At 41.8% G+C, this 26,550-nt stretch overlaps 1 protein-coding gene across 10 annotated transcripts in view; it reads right to left on the bottom strand.

Annotated features, from left to right (window-relative positions):
* Positions 1-26,550, bottom strand: part of BACH2 (BACH transcriptional regulator 2) — a 221,447-nt gene that overhangs the window by 48,234 nt on the left and 146,663 nt on the right. For 9 of the 10 annotated variants that reach the window (XM_078380655.1, XM_072998743.2, XM_078380667.1 and 6 more), the window contains one exon: positions 16,682-16,936. The exons of the other annotated variant lie outside the window; for it this stretch is intronic. In XM_078380655.1, the coding sequence (XP_078236781.1) occupies positions 16,682-16,924 (243 nt within the window). In that variant the 5' untranslated portion in view covers positions 16,925-16,936. The remainder of the gene's footprint in view (positions 1-16,681; positions 16,937-26,550) is intronic. 10 annotated transcript variants of the gene reach the window in all.

The raw sequence follows: 26,550 nt of genomic DNA, 5'->3' as shown, positions 1-26,550 counted from the left end.
TGTTATCCCATTTACAAGTAGCAGCTTCTTTGGCCAGGGAGCATGGATTTATCAATTTTCAAGGAAGGGGGCATAAAAATGTTTCAAATGGCTCCAACAGCACAAAGGAGGTGGGGGTGGGGTAGAAAAGGAAAGCAGGACCCTAGTCAGCTGTGTGGCAAAGCCAGATCAATTCGGGTCCTTACTCCCAATAATGTGCCCCAAGGGGTAGCCATTCCATCCCAATGAGGCAAGGGAGTGAACGGAACTCCATCATCTCTGAGAGGTCTGCAATGTTCACCCCTTCTCACCCTGAAATGTTATTTCAGTGTTAATTAAAGCAAACACCTGTGCTTGCTTTTCCTCCTCCTTCCTCCCCATATCTGTTCCTTTTGTGCTGTTTCTTTCAGACAGTAAGCCTGAGAGCAGAGGTTGTTCTACTGCATGCAGAGGAGCAGCAATTCAGCTTCCATGCACCTAACTGATGCTCTGCACTGAGGTCCAATTTGCCTGAATATTTTCCCCCAAAAACAGATGAGGGGATGGCATTCATTGGAGACCTTTGTAGAGCAACCTCATACAAAACATTAAAATAAGCACGTGGGGGAAGTTCTGAAAGGCCTCTTACCCCCCCCCCGTCAGAACTGAATTGTCACTTGGCAAATATTATGTGACCTGGGATTTTGTAAACTAACATCTTTCCTCCTCTACAGTGGGGTCTTGACTTGAGAACTTAATCCGTATTGGAAGGCGGTTCTCAAGTCAAAATGTTCTCAAGTCAAATCTGCATTTCCCATAGGAATGCATTGAAAACCATTTGATCCGTATCTGCTCTTTTCCGTCCATAGAAACTAATGGGAAGCTGCTATTCTGCCTACGACCACTAGAGGGGGATATTTTATTTCTTTTTTTCTTAGGTCAAGAAAGGTTCAGGGAAGGCAGGGAAAATACAGTCCAGGCAGTACCAGGCAGTCTGAAGACTCCCAATCCACTCTCTAAACGCTGGGAGGCGTGAGGAAGCAGACAGGCACCCTTTTCACTGGCCAACAGTTAACTGAAAGTTCAAATTTTGCACTTTCCCTGCCTCCCACGTGGTTTTTTTTAGTTCTTAACTCAAATCTAAGTACTTAAGTCAAGTCAATATTTTCCTATGAGAGTGGTTCTTAAGTCAAAATGTTCTTAACTCAAGGCGTTCTTAAGTCAAGACCCCACTGTACAGGGAGTGCAGCAGTCGAGGGTACAGTTCCTTAATGATTCCAATGTATGGTAAAATAAGAGCGTGACATGCTGTAAGTTAGCCTTCTTCAAACTGTTGTGCTGGACTCAATGCTCCCTCTAATTCTCCGGCCCACTCAGCAGGGCTCGACCCCTCGTCCACGCAACTTCACCCACACCGAGTTCTCTTGCAACTGGAACCAAAGGGACTGAAAATGATTGCTGCCAGTGTGCAGAGGAGGAGGGAAGCTGTGCAGAGGGGGTTATATTGGGTGTGCGCGTGCAGGAGCACATCTTAGAGGGAACCTTGGCTGGACTCCAATTCTATTGGACTACAAATCCCGTAACATCACTGCTTCCTGTACCTATAAGGGGGGGGGAGTGCAAATCTGTTTTAAGGAACTCACCTTCCTTTTTTTCAAGCATTAAGAAAAACAGAGCTAAATGAAACATTGTTTTTTTAAAAGACAGCTGTCATGGATGCCAGTGATGGGAGATTTTTATTAATTAATTAAGGTAGAGTTTTTTTTTTTTTAAACCCTGCTATCTGGCTTGACTACTTACTGTAACTATTACATCTATTATTCTTATACCATAGTTTTGATATGATTCTGTTTATTTCTAGGTTTTAGCTATATTAAGCTTCTTAGTGAAAGAAAGGCAGATTAGAAATTTTAAAACAGAGAGACAATAATTTCAGGTGGCATAATGTGGAGTATTGCAAGATTTTTCACAGTACTAACAACATTCCCCCCCCCCCCCCGGAAAAACAACCACCATCCAGCACCAGAAAATACTAGGTTTTGATTTTCCCTTGGTTTTCTATTTCAGAAAAAAAAACTGTGGATGACACAGCATTTTCAGAGCAGTGTTTCCATCTATGGGCAGGGTTACACAGAAACTTATGTCCTCAATGCAAATGGTAGGGTGCTCACTCCACCACCAATAATTTTGCCATTTTTAAGAGATGCTCACACTGTAACCGTATGGTCAAATACTGTGGGATTTGCTATGTTTATAAAATGGGTGAATTTGAAGTATCTTTTGCTGACCACATGACACAAAGACTGATTTGAATCGTTCCAGCCCTTTTTGTTCCCAAAGTGGCTGTTTTCCTCTGCTGCTAGGGGGCTTCTACTTTTTCAAGCCACAATGATTTGAAAAGGTGTTTCCCCGTGTGGTTAGCTGTGATATATCCTTGTAAATGGTGTGTGTGTCTGCAGGTGTTGTCTTGGTGATATAGGCAATTGGAGCATGATATTCAGGACTGAGGGACAATGCCATTGCATTCTTTCCTTCCCCCCCCTCGGCATCATCTGAAATTTATTTTTAACAAATTTCTTACACATATGAGATAGTGCTAGATCACCCCATCACCTTATCACTGGGTCCTCTTTATTATTATTACATGCTTTTATGCCCCATAAAAGGATAAGCAGAGGAAGGAAGGAAGGAAGGAAGGAAGGAAGGAAGGAAGGAAGGAAGGAAGGAAGGAAGGTCTGGAATGCAAATCACATTGCATCTAGTATGAACAAAACACCTGAATCAATCCACAACCCATTTGTGAGTGCTAACTGTGATTTCAAATGCTATACAGGCGAATCAAATCACATCAAAGACAAAACATTTAAATTTGGCTTTCCAGTTTAGTCACACTCTGAGACAATCTGCAGGGATGAGTTACCAAGAAACTGCTTCAAATTCCAATCAATGATTATTTCCCCAGCATTTTCTCCAAATAGCCACAAACTTATGCATAGTTTTCCTTGCAGGTACTACAACCTTTATAAAAGAGTTTTTACACAGGTTCAGTAGACTATCATGTTATAAAAATTGTCCATTAATGTTTGTGGAGGAAAAGGGACAACAGTGAAACATATTTTTAAATAAAGGAAGGTACAATATCCATTACAACTCAATACAAATAGGTAAACATAAAGGTTCCCCTTGACAATTTGTCCAGTCGTGTCCACTGTGATGGTACCTATTTATATACTTGAATTTGCATGCTTTCGAACTGCTAGGTTGGCAGGAGCTGGGACAAGCGATGGGCGCTCACTCCATCGCGTGGATTCGATCTTACGACTGCTGGTCTTCCGACCTTGCAGCACAGAGGCATCTGCAGTTAAACTTTTTGGGTGGAAAGTTTGGTTATAAATGTAACAAACAGTCAGGAAGGAACAACCCCACATAAAATAAAGAAAATCAAAACAAAACAAAGAAACAAAAACAAAACAAAAACAAAGCCATTCTATATTTTGCTACTCAGTTTCACAGTTTGCAAATCAGTACAGAGGAGTGATCATCTATTTGCTTCAGTAGTGAGAAGTGGTTGTCCTCTCTGTGTTGAAACAACAGCATCAGCAGTTAATCCAACAAAGACTAAGTGCCATAAAAAGACTCTACTAGTGGAGAAGAGTACGGTACAGGATTGACTTAGCACCAGACACCTGCACTCTCTACTAAAGTTGGTGAAATGACATCTTAGCTTTGAACAGAACAGTTACATTCAAGGAAAACACTACATCAAAGTTACAACTTATAAATGACAAATAGCGTGTTCATGGACATGCCAGGTGCTATGATTTCTCTCCTGCTATCAGGTTGGAAAAGTATAGCGTTATGTCTCAACCTGGGCTCCTAAGGTTGTTCCTCCTCTAAAAAGCCAGCGTGTGCAGCTAGTTTATACACTTACAAATGTCAAAGGAGTCTTTTCCATTCTGATAAATTTATTGCTATGTCAGCCATTCCTGCTTGCCTAGGTGCTGTTACTGAAAAATCAGAATTCTTAATGATTCATATTATTTTATAACAGTGCAGCTTTGCCGCTCTCACTCATCACATATGGGATGTTCACAATACCTCTTGCGGCTAAAGTCTCTGTAAGTTTCCCAGAAGGACTGGAACACATCAAACGACTATCACGGCTGAAAACTGGATTCTCCAGACTGACGGCTATGATGCCCATGTGACTCAGGGCATAAAACAAAGAGGGGTGGGAGACTATGGCAGCTGATGGATTTAGAGTAATTTTGAAGAAAATTGTTATCAGCAGCGCAGAAAGGGTATTTCCATCACTATTTTAAAATCAGTACTCCAGGCTGAATTTGTAGGTGGCATAATTGATATAATGCAACAAGAGGAGTGAGGACCAAGTGACTTATTATGTATGCGGTCTTTCTGACACTTTTAAAAAATCAATGTTCCTAGCTGAATTTGTGTGTGCATATACATAATGCCTCTGACTCTCTCTCTCTCTCTCTGTGTGTGTGTAGCTGGTTAACATGCAGAACAAAGTACTTGAGCCTTTTGCTGGTCAATATGTTATTACTTAACACTGCAGATGCAGCAGGATTTCAAATCTCTCCCTGTCAAGGTTTCATAACGGGAGTTATGGCCAACTTCCTGAGGAGAAATTTGGGAAGGAGGAAAATGGCAGAAAGAGAAAATGTTTATCACTTCCTTTCCTGTCATTTCTTTACTGCCTCCACATATAGCTTCCTGTGTACCAAAAGCAAGCCCCCCAAAACCTGTCAGGCTAATGGTACACTGTCAACATGTTACATTCATGAGTACGTTAAGCTGACATTCACTGCAACTACTGTTAAAATTTGCTTACATGTTAGATGTTTTAACGTGTAGTTTGATGCTTCATTTGCGAATTGTAAGTTTACCCTTTTATTTTCATCTTCATGGAATATTTATTTCAAAAGCACACTTACACATTCATGTAACACACATATATACGTCTTTTTAACACTCTAAGATTAAGACTGACCACTAGGGGGAGGAAAAGGAATGGCTTCCAAATTTGTTTTCTTTAATACAGTATTTTCCAAATGTAACATGAGTAATCAGGGAACTACCCTTTCCAGAAACATCCCATTGTTCAGAGAAGAAAAGGGGAAAAAAAAGGAAAGACATCACAGGTAACATGGGAAACCACACCACTGGAGTGCTCTCACGTATGCAGTGAAGAAATTGTAGGAGATACAAAGAATTGCAAGACAACAGATTCAACCTGTTTCACTTGGGATTTTGTCTCCATTCTCTTTTATCTGGAAGTTGACTCATGGCAACTGGAATTCTTTCTTATTAGCTTGACACATTTCAGTCTCTCCGAGGAGACTGAAGAGGCTGCTTGGATGAGTAACAAAACATTTCAACCTAACAAGAAAGAAGCCTAGTTGCCATGACTCAACTTCCAGATAACCTCACCTGGATGACAGAATCTTCACAGATATTTATTTATTTATTTATTTATTTATTTATTTATTTATTTATTTATTTATTTATTTATTTATTTATTTATTTATTGTATTTATACCCCGCCTATCTAGTCATTTCGACCACTCTAGGCGGCTTACAACATAATATATTTTATTTAATGTGTGCTGAATTCCTGCCTATAACAAAGCTCTTAAATGTACAGTGAAATTGCCCACTTTTGTTTTCAAAGGGTACTTCAACTGTTCTTTTTTTCCTTTGGTCACATCAGAACAGAGATGAGGTATGTAACATCCAGAGAGCAGTCTGGTATAGTTTTATATACAGCACATATACAGTAGTGCCCCGCACAGCGAGGTTAATCCATTCCGGATTAACCTTCGCTGTGGGAAACATTGCTGTGCGGGAGGGAAAAAGCCATAGAAACGCACTGAACTTTGTTCAATGCGTTCCTATGGCTTTCAAACTCACCGTTCAGCGAAGTTCCTCCATAGGCGGCAGCCATTTTCGCGCCCTCCCCTCGCAGAACGAGGGCGCCAAAATGGCTGCCATCAGCTGTTCGGCGGGTCAAAAATGGCCGCCGGAACAGCCGAAAGGGGCCGGGGCGCAGCATTTTCGCGCCCTTGGTAAGCAAGGGGAGCGCGCGAAAACGCTGCCGGAAGCCCCGAAATGGTTGCACGCAGCCATTTCGGGGCTTCCGCAGCGTTTTCGCGCACTCCCCTTGCTTACCAAGGGCGCGAAAACGCTGCGCCCCGGCCCCTTTCGGCTGTTCCGGCGGCCATTTTTGACCCGCCGAACAGCTGATCGGCGGGTCGCAAAGCGAAGGTCGGTAAGCGAGCAGCTTACCGACCTTCGCTCTGCGATTTTCGCCCATTGGGGCCATCGTTGTGCGATCGCTTTAGCGATCGCAAAAGCGTCACAGTAGAGCGAATTCATTGCTCTACGGTGCGCTCGTTGTGCGAGGCACCACTGTACATATAGAGAAGTTGTCTATAATGTTGGTTTCCTAAAAGAAGAAGGGTTAAAAACCAGGAAAATCGTAAAGTCTCAGAGCTCCTGAAACACAACAGCTTTAATTGATCTCTTCTTGTTTCTCCTTCCTCATACCCAGTCTTCCTCTGCTGGCGAATTCCCAACATTGCTCTCTTGTGCCAATAGGCTGGTGTGGATGGCTAACAGCTGCAAAGATTTCTCATTGTTGCCACTTAAGCAACACAGTCATGCTGGATGCCTGACTTCATCCCACCCATGTTGCTGAATGAATAAGCTTTCTAAACACAGGTGGCTTTCATCAGCCTAGAAGCCTGAGTCAACAGCATGAAGTAAGGGCAAAATAGCTAATGCAATTCTAGGCCTACATCAACAGATGTATAGTGTCCAGATCAAGAGAAGCAATAGTACCATTTTATTCTGCTTTGGTCAGACCTCACTTGGAGGACTGTATCCAGCAGAGATGAGGGTATTTGTATATGAATACAAACATCCCCGCACGGCTGGACTTCATGAGGGTCCAGCCCCCGGGGCCAGACTGTCCACTCATGTGTCCAGTGGCAGCGGCCCCACTCATCCTTCCAATTGCATCTGGAGTGCCATTCTCTTCCCGATCGGCTGGCCACTCCAAGGAGGGGGAGGGAGGGGGAGTCTCCCTGCACGGCTGCCAAGTGGCCAGCCGAGTGGGAAGAGAGCACTCCAGCGCAATTGGCAGGATGAGTGGGCCCAATGTCACCAGCGGATGAATGAGTATCCCAGGGCACAAATAACCCTCATTAAGTCCAGCTGCGTGGGGATATTCATATTTGTATATTAATACAAATACAGTACCCCCATCTCTAGTATTCAGTTTTAAACATCAAGTACAACATGGATATGGACAGTCAGAAACATGTCCAGAAGAGATGAAACCAAGATATCAAAGGGTGTAGAACCAAGTATTATGAGGAATGGGACGAAAGTAAACTAAGAGGGATATTTGAAGGGCTATCTCAAAGAAGACAGAGCAGGCTCATTTTCTATCCCTTCAAAGGGCAGAAACTGAGGTAATGGATCCAAGGAAGGAGACTTTGACTAAATATCAGGAAAAACCCCCTGATAGTAAGAGCTGGTCAGAGGTGGAATGGAATACCATTCCACTACTGTGGTGGAGTCTCCTTTGCTGTCTTCTTTTCTCAAGTGCTTGGATGTTCATCTGTCAGAGATGCTTTAGCTGTGGATTTCCTACATGGGCATGGAATTGGACCAGCCCCTCCTTGGGGGTTCCTTTCAACTACACAGTTCTATAATTTTGTGATTCTTGTACCAGGACTGCTTTCATGCAGAAAGCGCTTAGTGAGGAATTATGTAAGCAAATCAATAAGAAAATGCATGACATACTGCAGCATAGTGGCTATCACAGTTAGTTAGTAGATTCCAGATAACTACTTAAAATCATGGTACAGTCCCCAAAAGGTATACAGTGCACGTACTTTACATCCAATGAAGGTTTAGAAAAGAAGATAAGGAGGCTATTTGGATGTAGAGAGGCAGTGCAGCTTAATTTCAGTAAGACTTTTGACAAGGTCCCCTGTGATGTTCTTGTGGCCATGTCGGTCACATGTGGACTAGACAAAGTAGATGTTGGACAGGCTGTACCCAAACAGAGCTCGCCAATGGTTCCTTGTCATCCTGCAGGGAAGTGACAAGTGGAGTAGCAAAGGATTCTGTTTTAGGCTCAGCGTAATTCACTGTTTTTATAAATGACTTAGATAAGAGTGCAGACGGAATGTTCATCAAAACCACAATTGACACCAAACTTTGAGTGGGAGCTAATACTTCAGAAGGCAGAATCAGAATATGAGAGGACAGTGGTACACTAGAGAACTGGGCCAAAAGCAACAAAACATGTTTCGACAAATAACTTTTTTTGGGTAAAGTCTTGTGCTTGGGCGGAAAAATTAGATGTACGAATACAGAATATGATATAGTGAGTTCAGTACTTGTGAAAAGATTCTAGTAGATCACAAGTTAATCATGAGTCAACAGTTTGACAAGGCAGCAAAAAATCCAATTCTATACTAGGTTGCGTCAATAGAAGGATCGTATCCAGATCGAGGGTTGTAAGAGTAATGCTGTCTACTCTGCTCAGAGAGACTGAAAACTGTGGCAAAACATTTTGCAGACCTAAGTCTCAACCTTTTAAAAAGAGAACACAGGCTCCCGCCGTGTTTTCCACTCACATAACCATGGTGTTCTGCGACAGAAACATCTTCAATTTAGCTATCCTAGTACTTGTCATATATTAGTATCTTCTCCAGGCTAAAGATATCTAACTCCTTCAGTCCTTCCTGATAGCATTGCTTTTCCCAGCCCTTCCACATCTTATCACCTTTACATAAGAACATGATATAAGAACATAAGAGCCTTGCTGGATCAGGTCAAGGGCCCATCTAGTCCAGCTTCCTGTATCTCACAGTGTCCCCACCAGATGCCTCTGGGAGCACCCGAGAGAACTAGATACCCGTCTCCTGATACCTCTTTCCCTGCATATGGCATTTTGAAGCACCTTCCTTTTAAGCTTGGAAATTATACATCTCCATCATGGCTTGTTACCTGCAACGGACTTTTCCTCTAGGAATCTGTCCAATACCCTTTTAAAGGCATCTAGGCCAGGTGTCATCACCACATCCTGTGGCAAGGAGCTCCACAGACTAACAACATGCTGGGTCAAGAAATATTTTCTTTTGTCTGTTCTCACTCTCCCAACACTCAATTTGAGTGGATGTCCCCTGGTTCTAGACATGTTTCTTTCTCTAGACATGTTCTCCTTCGTCAATATCATTCATAAACTGCTGTTGAAAGAACTGGAAACAGTACTTCAGATACAAAGTCTGATCAAAGTAGAACACTGTAGAAACATTAGAACTCATGATTTGGCCTTTTGAATGTCACACTGCACTACTGACCCATTTTTAGCCTGTCTGCTACAAAAAACCCTATATTCTTTACACTTCCACTGTTGTACATTCAGGTACTGTACCACTCATCCTGTATTTGTAGAACTCTTTCTTCCTACCCTTCTATATGCAGAATGCTGCATTCAATTCTGTTTAATTTTGCTTGTTTTGGACCTGTTTCCCATCCTGTCAAGATTAGCCTCAATCATGCTTCTGTCTAAGCAACTAGCTAAACTATTTAGTTATTTGTCACCTGCACATTTGATGAGAATCCCCTCTATTCCTTTAGTGGAGTAACATCACTGGACCCAGGGCAGAATCCTGAGCCATCCATTTGTCACTCCTCTCCAGGATGACAAGCAATTATTGATCAGTGCTCTCTGCAGTCAATCCATCAACATGCTACAATCCCACTCAACTGCAGTACCATATAATCCACACCACAGGGAATCTTATCAGACATCTTATTGACATTGAAGCATACTACATCCACTGTCTACCCCTATCTTGGAACTTTTATCAACAAAGGACAAATGGTTAATCTGGCATGAATTTAAAAAATAAAATAAAAACACATCTTGATCAGATAGATTTCTCATTCTTCTTGCTTGCAGACTGAATAATCATTTCTTTCAGACCATTTTAAAGTACTGACGTCAAGTCAAGCAGTTGGTAGCTGCCGAGACAGGGGTATTTGCCTAACTCCAGTCTTGTGACATATAGCAGCAGTTCCCAACCTTTGGTAACCCAAATGTTCTTGGACTCCAACTCCCAGAAACCCCAGTCAGCACAGCTAGTTGTGAAGGCTTCTGGGAATTACAGTCCAAAAAAAATACTTGGGTTACCCAAGGTTGGCAACCACTGCTTTAGATGAACAACTATGTTGGCTTGCTTTTGTATGACCAAAGACTATGTTTATAAAAGGATTAATTTCTGTATTTAAAATTTCAAGGTGTCAGGAGCTGGGAATGAGGAGAGACCCAGAACTTTCCTTCCACTCAGTTTTCACCTTAGGATATGACTAATGCAGCTGTGTTTTAATTGGCAAAGAACAGAAATCAGCTCTCTGAATCAGACACTATCCCAAATAGTACTGAATATCTCTAAAGTAAAAGTATCAGGGCACTATGAATGACTCAATCATTTTCCTAAGAGTTATTATTTGCCGCGATGAAGCAATGTTAATTAGATAATGGCCTGCTGCCAGCTAATATTGGCATGACCTACAATACCCTTGGCTGACAGCCACCTAGGTCTCTCTATCATTATTTTTGAGGGGGTTATAATCTAGATGGGAAGTGGAAAGCATTAAAAATATTCCCAAGTGCTACTTAACTTCTTATCATGAATTAAAAGCTTAATGAAATGTCTTGTTAAAAGGAAGGAAGATGGGTTTCTATTATTACAGAAAGCCAAGAACAACAGGAATAGGGATTAAACCAACTTGGCAGTATTAACCTGTTTCTTGGGAAATAATTGACTGGGTTTGAATTTAACAGGAGCTCTTCTAAGAGGTACACAAAGAGAAAGATCTTTTTCTGCTACTCCATAGACAGAACAGCTATCATGAAGCTCAAATGAGCTTTTTTGAGTAAATGAAACCAAGAAAAGGACAAAAACAACACTGTGCAACCAAATACAGTGGTGCCTCGCATAACGAGTGCACCATTTAACGAAGAATCCGCATACCGATGCGGATTTCCCCATCGCTAATGTGAGGGCATCCTCGCATTGCGATGGGGGAACAGCTGTTCAGCGGTTCCAAAATGGCCACCGGGACACCCAATATGGCCGCCGGGACACCCAAAATGGCCGCTGGAACACTAAAAATGGCCGCCGGGACAGCCAAAATGGCCGCCGCAACATGGGGAAACATCGGAGACCGGTGAGTTTTGGGCCCATTTGCACAGGTTAATCCGGAACGGATTAACCTCGCTATGCGGGGCACCACTGTAAATACAAAATCTCACCTCAAAGTAGTCTTACATATGATTTTTCTGTTACAGAGCAATCGTACTACAAAGAGGGAGTGCTCAGAGACTAGAGTGCTCTGATATTTTCTAAATTCCACAGACAGATCAGAATGAGCTGCCTTTATTGTTTCTCTCTTCGGTTCTTTGGGGAGGTGAGCACCTTTATTCCCCCCCTCCACTGGTCACAATGGATGGAAACACTCAGACCATCTTTTACAGTGGTCTAAATATTCCATGTTGTGGAAGTGGTAGAGGGTGGGAGGAGCACGGCACACTGTGTACCTAAACCTTCTACAATCAGACCGTACCACATCCTCAATCCACCCACCTCTTTCTTCTCTCGACACAAAGCTCTGACTTTTGAGGAAGAAAGAGCTGCAGAAATTTCCCAAAAAGCAGAAAGAAGGGATATGAGATTGTATCTTCTCCTCTGTGGTAGGAGCTCTTGTCTCTGAAATCGGAAGTGAAACTGGACATATGCCAAGTTTATTATATACCATTCCAAGGACCATTGGATTGCATTCCTAATCTAATACCAAACAACAGCAACAAACATAAAACACACCTTTAGAAAAATTCGACATGCTCCTCTGTAGATCAGATGATATACATGATTTTCATGACAATCCTCTTTATAATGGCCATTTTACAGATAAGGAAATCAGACCAAAGACAACAAGCTCATCAATGAAATCCCAAGGATAGTGCAAAGCAAAGCAGTGTGTGCTGCTTATATACTGCCCTCATAGTGCTTAAAGTACTCTCTGGGCGGCTTACAAGTTAATTATGCAGGCTACACATTGCCCCCCCCCCCCATGAACTGGGTACTTGTCACGCACCCATTCCCCTGTTTGTTTCTCCACACAACCCAGGTTCACTTTTGGGTGTGACATTTATTTTTCAATCCTTTTCCACTGCCACCAGAGGAGATATTCCTCACTATATCAAATACTCTTCAATCAGTGTTATTCAATTGAACAATGTTTATTAAAGTGTTCACAAGTAAATCATGTAAAGTAAATCATAGGTCTTATTTTATTCATGCAATCAACTGTGCTTTTATAACATTTATATTTGCTTAGATAGAATCATGTTACTTCAAGTATTTATTCATTTCTTTTCTTATTCCCTATCTCTCTATTACTCTTCTCTAACACAAGGCTGGTCCTAACTGCCTAAACTGCATCTCTCTAACTGAAGTCCCTAACTCATCCCTAACTCTTACTGAAATCCTCTCAAACTCCAAACTGCTCTTTACTGTCATCCATTCTCTTATATATCCTTAGTCCCGCCTTTTCTGTACAGCCATTGGCTCCTGAATCAGGGTTCCATTGTGATGGACAGGAGTGGTTCCTGACCTGTCCGTCACAGTACTCATTTTACCAACTGTAGCGATCAGCCCTGCCCTCACCTGTCTGTCACCGCAGAACACTGAAGAAGGAGCCAATGAGTGGATGGAAGGTGGAGCCAAGGGGGGAGGGAGCTGGATATAAAGACTGGGGTATGGAGTCTGAGGGAGAATCTGGGAGAAAGAGACTGTGTGTATCTTGAAAGTGACTAGAGAGTGAGTTAGAGATCTGTAAGAATGTAGATTGGAACAGAGGGTTAAGAGAGTTTTGAAGTTGTATCTGATGAGATCCAAATATAAGTGATTGGCAGCCTGTGATTGATCTAATGAATATTTATCATCTAATAACTTCCCTGATCAAATAAAAGCTTTAAGTTTTTAACAGCACACTTGTCTCTATATGTAATTGATATTAAAGCATTAATATCTGGTGGCAGCGAACAAGAAAGAAGAGCGAGAACCTTGTGAAGGCCTGGGGGGATAGGGACTTCAGAGGAGATTGCGACACCAACCTCGGAAGGATAGAAGGTTGAGTCAACCATGAGCCGGCTACCTGGGATTGAAACCGCAGGTCGTGAGCAGTTTCAGCTGCAGTACAGCAGTTTAACCACTGTGCAACGAGGCTACCACTATTAATTAAGAGTAATGCTGATTCTAAACACTATTTGGATATTTCTATATGCACTTGAAGGCCTTGCTGTTACATATATTTCCCCACCAAGGGGAACAAGGCAGGCTAATATTATTTATAATTTCCACATTATTAATTACCACATTATTAATTACCAAGGCATGGTTTGTTTAAGACCTCAACTAAGATATGAAATGGAACTCTGCTTCTCAAAGCTCACCCTCTTAATTGCTATGCTACGCTAGCTACAGAATACAATCTGTGAAACAAATACAAATTGGTTAAAATGGAGTTTTAAACATTTCTCGTTCTCTGGAAAATCCCATTTCCAACAAAGGAGAGCAGAACAGCTTTTTACCAGGCAGCAGCTGTCTATAAAGTTGGCTATTCTATTTTATTTTTGCTTTTTCCCCAGCTGCAAAGAGAAAGCCCTCATAAAGCTCCCAGCCACCACAAAGGGACCATGTGGATGATATCGAAAGGGCAATGGGGATGATCTTCCTTGGTTTTGTGTTCCAAGGGCAATGCAGGCAAGACTGTGCTCCTACACGATCCTTTCTTTCTCACCCCACATTTCTCTTCTCAGATCTAAAACTTGTGGTGTTGTGGCCACAGTGTACAATTTGATAAAATGATCAATGATTTTGCAGCAGGAAAGGAAAGGTATCTTAATTTCTAAGATAAAGACTATATTTGTATTTTCTTTTATTGCTAACTCATCATCTTCCTGACTTTTTCTTCCACTTTCCCCAGTTCTAATCTTAGCATCTCACTCTTACTGTGAGGGGTCTATAAATGTCCTGTTCCACCCTGGGCTCTCTGATTGACTCCATGGTCACTCCAGAAATGGGAAAATACCCAAATTCAGCTCATTTTCACACATTTATCCGAAAGCAGTGCCTATCTTTAATCTGAAGTGATCTGAACTAGAGCCATTTATTCTAAAGTAGGCATTTATATGTGCAAAATATTTTGCGAAGTGTTATACACTAATATTCAACTGAAGCATAAAATTTGACAAGAACATTGTGGTGTCTATATAGTTAAGCAATAATGCAGAGCCACATGGAGTTTAATAGGTTCCTGGGTAAGCCAATCCTTAACATCAGATGAACATTCATGCAACAAATAAAGGTGAGGCAGAGTCAACAATCTCCTACTATGAGAGGGTGCACTGGACTTGAGTTAGGAGTGCCCATGATTTTGTGTCATTGTGGCCATTCATGCACACTCTGAAACTGAAAAAAAACCTCTTCAATTAGAAGCAATCTGCTGCAGTCAGCGACATCACTCCCACAGCATGGCCAGAGCTATGCAACAGGATACTGGCCAGTGTCTTCCTAAGGGCTATGTTACTAGAACACTGGTAGAAACATGTATGAGAAGGCAGAAAGCATGAGGAAAAGGAGGAAACCAAACAATACACTTCCACTTCAATATTTAGAGTATCTATTTTAATTGTATTTTAATCATTTTATCTTTTATTATATTTTAATTGAATTTTAATTGTTGTAAGCTACCCAGAGATTTTTGGGTAGAGTGGGAGGAATATAAGTTAAATGAATGAATAAATGAATGAATGAATGAATAAAGAAGACCCAACTTGGCATCCATTCATGTCTGAGGCAAAAGAGGCCAGTTTCTGACTTAATTTTTTTTTCACAGACTGACATGGATATAATGTGAATCATCCTCTTTTCTGGCCTGAAAGATGATGCTTGTGGATATGTGTTCATCAGAGCCCAAATGATTTTTCTGTCAATATTTTCACACTACAACATAGTAGGCTTTTTCCATTTCTGGGTGTATCTTGGCCCATGTGCAACATTCCCTCTAAATTTCTGCCCTATTGCATGGGAGCCTCACTACATGTGAGTGGCAGTGGGTAGGGCCTCACTCAAAACAGGAAATAAACAAACTGGCTGCCCATACGCAACCCTGATGGAAACTCTGGGCAAGCGTGCATTTCCACAGCTTGAAGGGAATATTGCCCATGTGTGATTCTGCATGTTATGTGCTGTCAAGTCAGAACCAACGTCCAAGGTAAGTGAAATACTTAAAGAGCAATTTTATCACTTTCCATGGCTGAATGGGGATCTGAACCAAGGCCTCCTGAGGTCTAGTCCATCACTCTATCTACTCAACTTTTATCCATGCCCAGATTCTCTGAAAAGGAAAACAGAGAGCTCACTTGGTATAAAATAAACCCTTAAATGAGTAGTTGCCACACCTCCCTCTCCTTTCATCCCCTCAAGATGATCAGAATCCCCAACTCATTAACAGATGGGAAGGAATTCTATTGTGGAATCTTTCCTTTTCCCTGGACTTCGGACATATGGGAAGCAAAATTTAAAAAAATGTAATTCTAAGATTAGATAAAATTTGTGTACCACCAGGAGCATTAGAATTACTTCTTTTTTAAAAAAACACGTAGTATGATAATATATTGACTAAAATACGAAATTTGAGACATTTAACAGCTATGTTGTAGCATTCAAGCAGGGATGTTTACAGCAATGCATTTCAATTATTCTCAAGTATCATCCAAACAAAATCCCAGTCACCCAGTCTTGACTCAGGAAGTTTGGTCTTTGAGACTGCTTTTCTTTACAAAGCAGCACATCTAGAGCCTGCAAGAGGGCCCATTGAGTACCCTGTTCTCTTAGTTATGTTTTTTTCTGTACTTTCCCTCTCCCCGAGCCTCTTAGAGATTACCTGTAACTGCACCTTCCAAGCTCTGGCTTCAGTAACATATTAACCTGTACAGCCCAATGGAAAAAACACACACCATCCCCTAAACCCATTAATTCTTAGTTTTTGCTGGTGGTGTGTGTTTTTTTTAATGCTGTTGTCCCAGCCAATGTAAAATATTGGGAGTTTTTTAAAAAAAGAAATTCTGTAGGGTTTTCCCAAGAAACAGCTCCAGGGTAGTAGATTTAACTGCCTCTTTTCTGTGATCACACATGGAGAATTTTTATTTTGGTATGTGTAACTCCCCCCCAAATCACTAGAAGTTATCTTAAGGACTTCAGTTGTTGTTGTTTTTGAAACACTGTGAAGCACTGACTTCACAGTGCTCATTCCTGTTGATTCTGCCCCTCTTTTTACTCTTCCTTCCTGTTCAACATCTCTTTGCTCTCAGCTAGCACGTTCTATTTCTTTTTCTTGTCTTGCCCTATAGAGTAGAGGGAGCCTGATACTACATCATTTCCTATTTCCTCCCCTAGGACTATCAATCACTCAGACAATCTCATGAGGGACCATGAGATGTATCTTTTTGAAATCTTCAAGTTTCACTGCTTTCCAACTAGCGGACTATAAGGGGTGAAGGCGGCTTATTCCAGAATGTTTTTGTTTGAAGAATGACAGCATACTGTACCTCCTCTGGCAGGCTGACAACCAGGTCATTTTCCGTCTGCCCCACCAACACCTGCAAGAAGTATTCACTGCACGCAGCCAGCACAGCCCGGTGGGCTCGGAACTCTTTCCCCTCCACAATCAAAGTCACATCACAGAGAATATCCTGCTTCCGCTGGTCATTGAGGCACAGGAGGATATTGGTACAATGGACTGTTGACTCATACACATACATGGGGGATTCAGTCTTCTCATCCACAGACATTCCGTTCACACCCTAAAATAGAAACAACAAACAATAAGGGGGAGATAGAGGGCCAGAGAGAGTTATCACAGTGCTAGCAAAGAAAGGAAGATTACATCATGATTTCTCTGTCCTGCATGGTTTAGCCAGCTCTCTGCAGAACTGCTGATCAGCACCTTAGCTAGAACAAAGAGCTCAAGAAATCTATTTCTCTCTCTGGAAAGACAACTGCATTATAAGTTTTTATCCTTATCTTTTATTTGGCTCTTTCCTCCTTACAATACTGAATGAAAAATAAGGGAAATATATTTTAAACGATTATTAAATGAATAAGCACTGTTTTAATAGGAAGGAATCAACACTGCTTCCCTTGAAGGGAATAAAATGTTGGTGAAAGCCTTTTGACAGAGACAGATCACTCAGCCCTTCATAGCTGGTGCATTTTAGAACTGACACCAAACTGGAGTTCATTTGAACTACTGAGAATGAGCTGTACAGCGTAACCTTGCATAGGAATGCATGCTCCCCACAGCAAAATACTGAAACCATAAAAAAGGAGTGGAACTGATTCTGGATATGTGCTGGAACTATTGGATCAGGGCTGTTTTGTTAGAACACACAGGCAAAACCACCACCTTAGTTAAATAAAAGTAGTTTTATATCAGATCATACAACTGGTCCATCCAGTTGCAAGTGGATTGATAGTAGTGATTCCCCTGACTCAGACAGGAGTTTTCCCCAATCCTAGCTGGAGATGCCTTCTGTATGCAAAGTACATGATTAGACTCTTTAAAAACTCAGTACATTCCTGAAATTGATACAGTGGCTTGAAAATGGACACTCCACTTGTTTCTGCTACCGCAGATTCATGGTAATAATTCACATTTGTACAGAACTTATGTTGAAAAGGATCCTAATGAACTCAGTGAAACTCACATCCAAGTGGTTAATGCCCAGGAATGTTCTGTAAAGGTATTCATACTATCATGCTATTTTTTATGGGCACTTTGAGATATCATCACCACCATCATCTTAGAACTGCAGAGCTGGACAGCACCCTATGGATCATACAGACTAACCCCCAACATCTGGCTCTGTAGCCAGATGCCTAAACCACTGAGCTATCCAGCACTTATGACCTACACAAGAATGATAGAACCAGATGCTGCCACCTACTTTAAGAGATATTTCCACAGGCTGTTCCCCTTTACCAGCAGACGTTTATGTCAGCCAAGTGGCTACTGTTATCTTTCACACAAGGAAGGAAAATGAATCAATCATATTAACAGTTACTCCGAATGGTTAGCAAAATAAAAACATGAGAAAGAGGAAATGCTGCAATGTGACAAAAGTATTTACTGTAATGCCTAAGCCTCACAGGCTTCAGAAGAAATAAAGCAGAGGAATTAATGAGAGACTATTGATGTGTGTAATCCAATCCCAAGGGTCAGAAAAGATATACGGAAGTATAATGCTGCATTTACAAATGGGTGTACAGAACAGTATTTGTGAGAGCACTGCCATGCTTTGCACACTCAAAACAAGACAGCAAGTATTGTAGTTTCTTGAAACTGAAACTAGTTTTGTCTGGCCCAAAGGTCAGAAACACAAGTCTAAATGACCTAGCTGAGATATCAGGGAAACAAATGTTTATATATAAGATCAAAGATATATAATGGACGTATACTGGAAATATTAGGCCAGTGTATAATTATTCCATGGGCTCTATTTGCCCTTTTACAGTGGTATAAAAGTATAAGCAATTCTTTAAAAATGGTATCAGCCAACTAAGAATTATTCTATTCTTTACCCTCATTTTGATTCTTCAATTGGTTCTTATACTGAGCGTTCCTTGGAAAATTTGGGACAAACTAGGATGCATGAGAAAAATTACAGAAAGTCATCTTACATGCACTGTTCAGATTTGTTCAAGCTTTTATGCCACACAAAATGAGATACAGAAGCAAAAGGAATAATTCAGAAAGTGATTGGCAAATTGGCAAAATGATGAGAGATGGCTAAAAAGAAAGATGCTCAAGACATAAATAAGAGATGACATCACTATGTATAACACTAATGAAACACAAAGAAGTTTAAACAAATGTCCTTAACTCAGAGGGAAAGCAGACACTGGCCCATCTCACACTGCTTCCTGCTGTATGCCAAATCTTCTACTGCGATTCCTAAAGCAAAATATTGCATACCCATTCTATAATAGTTACACCCTTTCTGCCTCTCCTCCCTCAAATGTCAACCCATCTACAGACACACCCTATGGCTGGGAGGAATCCCCCCCCCACATGTCACTACCATATGGGCAAGTTAGGAGCCTCAGCAGGCAAAGCTATGACTGACACTACTGGAGCAACCCCACTCCTTGTGTGTCATGAGTGGGTGTGCCACTTCCACCTTTGTCAAGGGACTCAGCAGACAAAGCCACGATTGCTGCTTGCCTATTGTGCATGCCATGTGCCATGTGACGCACTTCCTTCCTTTAAGCTGGAGGTTGTCTGAGGGACAAGTGATAATTCATGATGGTACCATTCTCCCTTTCTATTATGTCATCGTATTGTCAGGGAAGGCACACAGCGAGCCAAACATATCATGAGGCCAGAACATTACATCAGAGTTGAGCTGTGCGCCTAGGGTCAGTTGTCACCTTCCTATTCCTTAACTAACATGTTGTGGCGATCGCACACACATTCAATGCCAGGAAGACAGAAGACAATTATAATCACACTGGATTCTGGTTAAGCATAGAATAGCAAAATTTAATTGCAGTGCTACAAAGGCAAATCTGGCTGGATAGCTCAGTGATTTAGGCATCTGGCTGCAGAACCAGAGGTTGGGACTTTGATTCCTCACTGTGCCTCCTGCAGGCAGAGCCAGCCTGTATGGCCTTGGGCAAGCTACATAGTCCAGGGTTCCTCCAGAAGAAGGGAATGGTAAATCACTTCTGAGTACTGTACTCTCTACCTAGAAAACCCTGCCTGAAAAGCATTGCCACAAGTTAGAACTGACTTGGCGACACATGATTATCACTAGTATACTTAGCAGTGAAGTGGGGTGAACGGTGGGGCAGACTGGAAGCAAAAAGCAAAGCAAAGCGTGCTGCTTATATACCGCTCCATAGTGCTTCTGGGTGGTTTACAAGTTAATTATGCAGGCTACACATTGCCTCCCCAGCAAGCTGGGTACTCATTTTACCGACCTCGGAAGGATAGAAGGCTGAGTCAACCTTGAGCCGCTACCTGGGATTGAACCCCAGGTCGTGAGCACAGTTTTGGCTGCAGAATCGGGGGGGGGGGGAGGTAGAGGGTAGAGATGTGTCCTTCTAGAGATGGCAGTAACCAAAGCACGCCATTACAGCCTAAAACAGAACACACTCACTAGTATTCCACATTTCACCAAAGTTTATCACATCATGCCTTGTCAGTGTGAAGAAACCGTCATTCACAATAGCTCATTGTGAAACATAGGAATAAAATATGTGTTTGTCAAAAGGGAAACTGACACACTTCACAGAACCAAACAAGTAATGGCCCTCCTCACTGCTTTCCCTCACAATGAGTGAGAAAGCTTATCATCCATCCCAGATTTATAAAGGAGATTTTATCTGGGACACTGTGAAGACTGGGTGTGAGAGTCACAGCTAAGGATCCATAATCATAGTTACCACAGTAATTGGCCTGTTACCCTCAGGTCATAATCTCTCTCTCCAGTTTCACACTAGTCTTTAGAAGAAAATCCCCAAAGCACTGCAGGGAGGCACAGATAAAGCCCTGGCTCTCTTCTGAGCTTATTTACATCTTTTTTAAAAATGGCTTCTTGTTTATGTACATGGGATTTTGTTTCTTGTCCATGATCCCCAAATCCAGCAAATGGCCAAGCATTACCTTGCAGTATTGTCCCTGCAATGCTAGCACAAAAAAGGATGGCAAGCTTCACACATTAAAGGCCAGTCTGAGTGTTGATGACACCCACGCCAGTTGTCTATAGGATTCCCTCCTGTGTTCCCTAACACTCTCAAAGAGACAACAGAGGAAAACCCCAGTAAAGGAAAAGGAACTCAGACTCCACCTTCTTTTTTATCAGTTAACTGCCAACACAAACACAACATCCAAACACTAGAAAATGATCATAGCTGGATTCTTTGACATGTTTTCTAGGTTCTGATTACTTGGAATGCAATATACCCAAATTTCCAATGGAAGACACCGCCTGTACGGCTTCAGTACCACCTGTATGGCTTCAGTACCATTATATACACCGTTCACAGAAGGACAATGAAATTAAGACAAAAGTACCTTGCAGTAATTACCACTGAATTCAATAAAGGCTTCCTGTAAGTAGGCTTATACAGGATTGTAGTGTAAGTATTTTTGGCACTTTCGTGTAGTCTACCTGACAAGAGAATGTTCCAGGATTCAAAAGGAAGCAGAATGCTTCTGGATACTGTGTTTGCAAGCAATCCTGTTTGTCAATACACTCAAAAGGAAATCTGACCAAGCTGAAGGACATCTATTCCTGTGGTAAGATTGCAGTTCTAATATATCTTGTTGTCCAGAAATAAGCCCCATTCACCTCCGTGACACTACCCATTGAGTTCATAAGCACAGAACTGCAGGGTAAGCATCTTGGGAAGAAGCCTTTCTGAACCGAACGGGACTCATTTTGAAGTAAACAGGCACTGCCTTGCTCTTTCTTAATACCTGAGAAGGGAAGAAAAACTGGATGAGAGGGGAGGAGTTGCTTTGGATTGCTACGGCCTCAAAACATTCCATAGATGCTATCTCTTTGTCTTTGTGGCTCCTTTCCCTCTCTCCCTCTGGCTCCTCTCTTTCCTGTATGGTTCCTCTCTTTCTTGCTGTGGCAAGTCCTTCTCACTCTCTCTCTGTGTATTCTCTCTCTCATTGTGGCTCCTCTGTCTCTCTCCCATTCTTTTCCTCTGTGGCCCTTCCACTCTCAGACTCTTTCACTCCTATTGCCTTCCTTTGTGTGACTTCTCTCTCTCTCTCTGTCTCTCTCTCTCTCTGTTACTCTTCTCTCTCTTCATGGCTTGTCTCCCTTTCTCCTCACCTGTCTTCCCCCCCCCACATCTGGTCTCCTTGTTTCCCCTCTCTTCCCCTCTCTTCCTCTTCCATTCTTCCTTCCATTCTTTCTTTCTTCCTTACTTCCTTCTCTTTAAAGCTTTGCTGTCCTAGCACTATGTCTGCTAGGTCAGTGGTCCCCAACCTTGGGCCTCCAGATGTTCTTGGACTACAACTCCCAAAAGCCTATACCACCACCTCTGCTGGCCAGGATTTATGGGAGTTGAAGTCCAAGAACATCTGGAGGCCCAAGGTTGGGGACCACTGCGCTAGGTGACTAAAGAGAGAGAGAGAAAAAGTGGGGAATAGATAGAGAGATAGGAGTCAACCTTATTTCCAGCTTGTTAAGATAGCTGTTCTGTGACCATCCAGATTTGCAGGAGACATGGTTAGAGCAGAACTACCTGAAAACGTTCTTCTTTCTCACTGTTGTTTCCTCTCTCTTTCCCTCCCTTTGGTTGCCTAGTGCTAAATTAGCAAGACTTCAAAAGAAAGAAGAGGATGAGGATGAGGAATAAAGAAAAAGGAAGATGAAAGCAGGCCCAGGCACCAGGTGTGCAGAGGAGAGGATTCAAACAGCGGCCTGTTTTCTTGTTCTGCCTTTCTCAATGCTGCTATAGCCTGCTAGAATGGTTTGAAATACAACAGGTACAAATTCCTCCACATTGGCTCAAGTGATTACACCACCTGAACCAATGTGAACACATTTGATTTCAAAAAGGTAGAAGCTTCAAGCAATGAAGGGAAAAATACAGATTACGGGGGGGGGGGGGAACCCTGGGCTGATTCACATGCTGGTAGAATCCCAGCATGCTTAAAGAAGACAATAGTAAGACTATTGTTGAAAAAGACCTCCTGGGATCCCACAATACTCAATAATTACCAACCAGTCTCTTACATTCTATTCTTGGGCAATCTGCTGGAGCAGATTGTGGCTTCTCAGTTTCAAGGGTTCCTGGATGAGATACATTATCTAGAGTTCAGTCTGGTTTCAGACCTGGTAATTGGGACACAGAATGCTTTGATTGCCTTGGTGGATGACCTATGCCAGGAACTGAACTGCTCTGTGTCCCTGTTGGTTCTACTGGACCTATCCACCTACCCTTTCAGTACTATTAACCATGGCACACTTCTCATCAGTCTCTCTGTGATGGGACTAGTTGGCACTGTTCTACAGTGGCTCCAGTCCTTCCTGGAGGAGAGAACTCAGAAAGTTGTGCTGGGAGAATCCTGTTCAACAACCTGGCTGCTGGGCTGTGGGGTTCCTCAGGGTTCTGTTTTGTCTCCTATATTATTTAACATCTACATGAAACTGCTAGGAGAGGTTGTCTGGAGTTTCGGGGTGAAAGGCTGATCAAGGAACAGGGATGCAGCTTGTGCTGGATGGGGTTGCTCTCCCTCTGAATACACAAATGTGCAGCTTGCGGGTGCTCCTGGATTCCTCTCTGAATCTGAATGCCCAGGAGTGTCTTTGCACAATTAAAACTAGTGCACCAGCTGTGATCATTCATGGAGAGGTCTGATCTGGCCATGGTGACACACACACCTTAGTTACATCTTGACTGGATTACTGTAATGCACTCTATGTAGGGCTGCTTATGGAAATTGTCAGAAAACTTCAGGTCTGAAATGTAGCAGTCATTATAGGGATCATACACACCTCTGTTACAACAGTTCCATTTCTGCACTGAATTCAAGGTGTTGGTTTTAACTAAGAAAGCCCTATATGGCTCGGATCCAAGCTATCCCAAGGACCACGTCTCCCATTATGAGCCGGCCTGGATGTTTAAGATCATCGGGAGAGGCCTTTTTCTCAGTCTCACCACTTCACAGGTGTGTCTGATGGGGACACAGGATAGGGCTTTCTCTGTTGCTGCTCCCAGACTTTGGGATTCCCTCCTACAGGATGCCAGATGGGGGCCCATCTTTGCTGTCCTTCCACAAGCAGGTGAAGACCTGTCTGCTCAGGAAAGCTTTCCGTAAGTGACTGGCTGTCTAAGTGGTGTTTCTTAAATTAATTGTTGTACCTTACTGCTTTGAATGTGTTTTGGCATTGCTTATGTTTTTTAGTATGATATTTGTTTGATTCTTTTTACTATTTGTATACTCAATGTTGTTAGTTTTAATACTGGCTTTTAATGATGAAGACTGCCTTGGGTCCTTCTAAGAAGAAAGGCAGGGTAAAAATATTTAAATAAATAAATTTACTTTTATGTTGTATGAAATGAAATACATCTGACCATTCCAATTCCAGAGCAGCTCCCACATTATTTGTCAATGTAGTTGCTTGCTTACTCCTTTATGGCTGCAATCCTAACCTAACCTTTCATCTGTAAGCAAGCCCCATTCACCTCAACAAGACACAAGTACTGAGTTTTCCTGAAGTACTGACAAGATGTTTGGGCCATTGTTACCTAATGCTTCATTAGTATATGGAACCAGAGTTCATGAGATGAGTCCTACATAAAGTGATGCAGTGTATCTTCAAAAAGACAGGACAAATACAGAGATGCATCCTGGGGCAAGCACTTCCTTTTTAGGAAGCAGATGTAGGCATTCGAAAAACAACCATATACAGTAAATGGCCATGTGCCACACATACTTGTATAAAAGGTTAGCAAAACAAGTTCATGAATGTGTAGGGAAACTATTCCTGGAGCAACAATTAGCAATATAAAAGTACTTGTTTAAACTTCTCCAAATCTGGCAGAGAGCAGTTCCATGTCACCCACCATCATTCTGTAAAACATGGTTCTGAATCAAGAAGCCATTCAAAAGTTTCTATGGACATCCTCTTCCTGTCAGCAATGGCTGATGGAATGCTGCACTGACTGGACACACAATACTGAGTGCATCTCTAACTCTAATAGTTGGGGTTATTTTTGCTTAATACCTTATTTTCTGGCCAGAAGTTGTCCCCGAGACAAATATCAGTACTAATACAGTCCCCTGCCCTCAGGCTTACAATCTAAAAGATACAACACTCAAGTAAAGGGGGAGGGAGGGGGAAAAGACAAGCTTGAGCACCAGTTCTTTATATTTCTTGTCAAGAACATCTCTGATGGAAACACTTCAGGTCACCTGACAAAATGCCTACTGCCTAGGTGTCTGAAAAAGTCAGCTAATGGAAAGATATCTCCTCTCAGTCCGTTCTGAAGCTTGCTTAATTCTACGGCAACTTGTTTTCATCTACCTCTCCCATGTGATGCTTTAGAAGCACTCCAGATGCTTTCAGAGCCAAGCACAAATCCTGCAAAGAACTCCATGTATCCTGAGATTCAAGCTGAGGTGTTCTGAATTGAGAAGTTCTATACAGTCAGCAAAAACAAGTCCTGGAGCTGATTGTGGCTCTGATCATCAGCTTCTTATAGCAAAATTCAAGCTTAAACTGAAGAAAGAAGGAAAAACCACTGGGCTAGTCAGGTATAATCTAAACCAAATCCCTTATGAATACACAGTGGAAGTGAAGAACAGATTTAAGGAACTAGATTTGGTGGACCGAGTGCCTGAAGAACCATGGATAGAGGCTCATAACATTGTATGTGCAGGATGAAAGGTAAGTTTCCACAAGGATATCTAAAGTAACAAAAAGATTATTCAAAATCAGGGTTAAGATCTCATTTAAGTCCCACCAATTTTAACAGACTAGATTTAAGCTAACAAGCTGAATTCATTCCATGGAACCAAGACGACTGAGAAGAGAAGGCATGGAGATTCACATTGTACAGGAGGCATCTTCAGAGGATTGGAGTAGGAACAGAGCATGGACTGTGTTCCTACTCCAGTCTTCTGAAGATGTCGGCCACAGAGACTGGAGAAATGTCGGGAAGAACAACCTTCAGAACACGGCCAAAGAGCCCGAAAAACCCACAACAACCAAAGGAAATATTTCTACCCTTAGTTCAGGAATCCGAACAGGGAACAATCAGACAAAAAGGGGACAGTAACTATAGCAGTTCTGTAGTTGTTTGCAAACCTTTTTCATAAGTGGAACTAGGCACTATTAGGCCAATATGTTCATACAGAGCAACTTAATTCTAGCTTTTAGAAACTTAGAAAGCAAATTATAATTATGATAAAACTGGAGAAAAACATTGAACACTGCAGTTCTGTGGTAAATCTTAAGGGAAGATTTAAAAGGACCAGAAACATTGGTAAAACTATAGTAATAAGAATATGAATGATAACAGCAAAAATTCTCTCGTGTCAGCATACACCCAACCTCCAAGTGACATTTAAAGAAGTTTCCATTTGCTGTGCAGGAGACAGAACTGGTGGATTGTGCTGGAATTCAGAACTAAATAGAGTAGAATACTTAATACCAATAACAACAAAAACTCTAAATGCTGAAATGTTAAATAATTGTGAAGTTAATAGCTATTTCAGAATATTATGAATCCAAATTAATTACCAATTACAACATTAAAACAACCCAAACCCCACATATAAGCACAAAGATAGAAGTAATGAAATGTAATTGTACATTATTATGATGATTCTTTAGCTGTTGCAAATATGATACAAGACTGATCTAGATTAATAATTCATTCAGCAATA

This window comes from Pogona vitticeps, chromosome 1 (genome assembly GCF_051106095.1).
Source record: "Pogona vitticeps strain Pit_001003342236 chromosome 1, PviZW2.1, whole genome shotgun sequence".
Lineage (NCBI taxonomy): Eukaryota > Metazoa > Chordata > Lepidosauria > Squamata > Agamidae > Pogona > Pogona vitticeps.
This window is presented reverse-complemented; position numbering and strand designations above follow the sequence as displayed.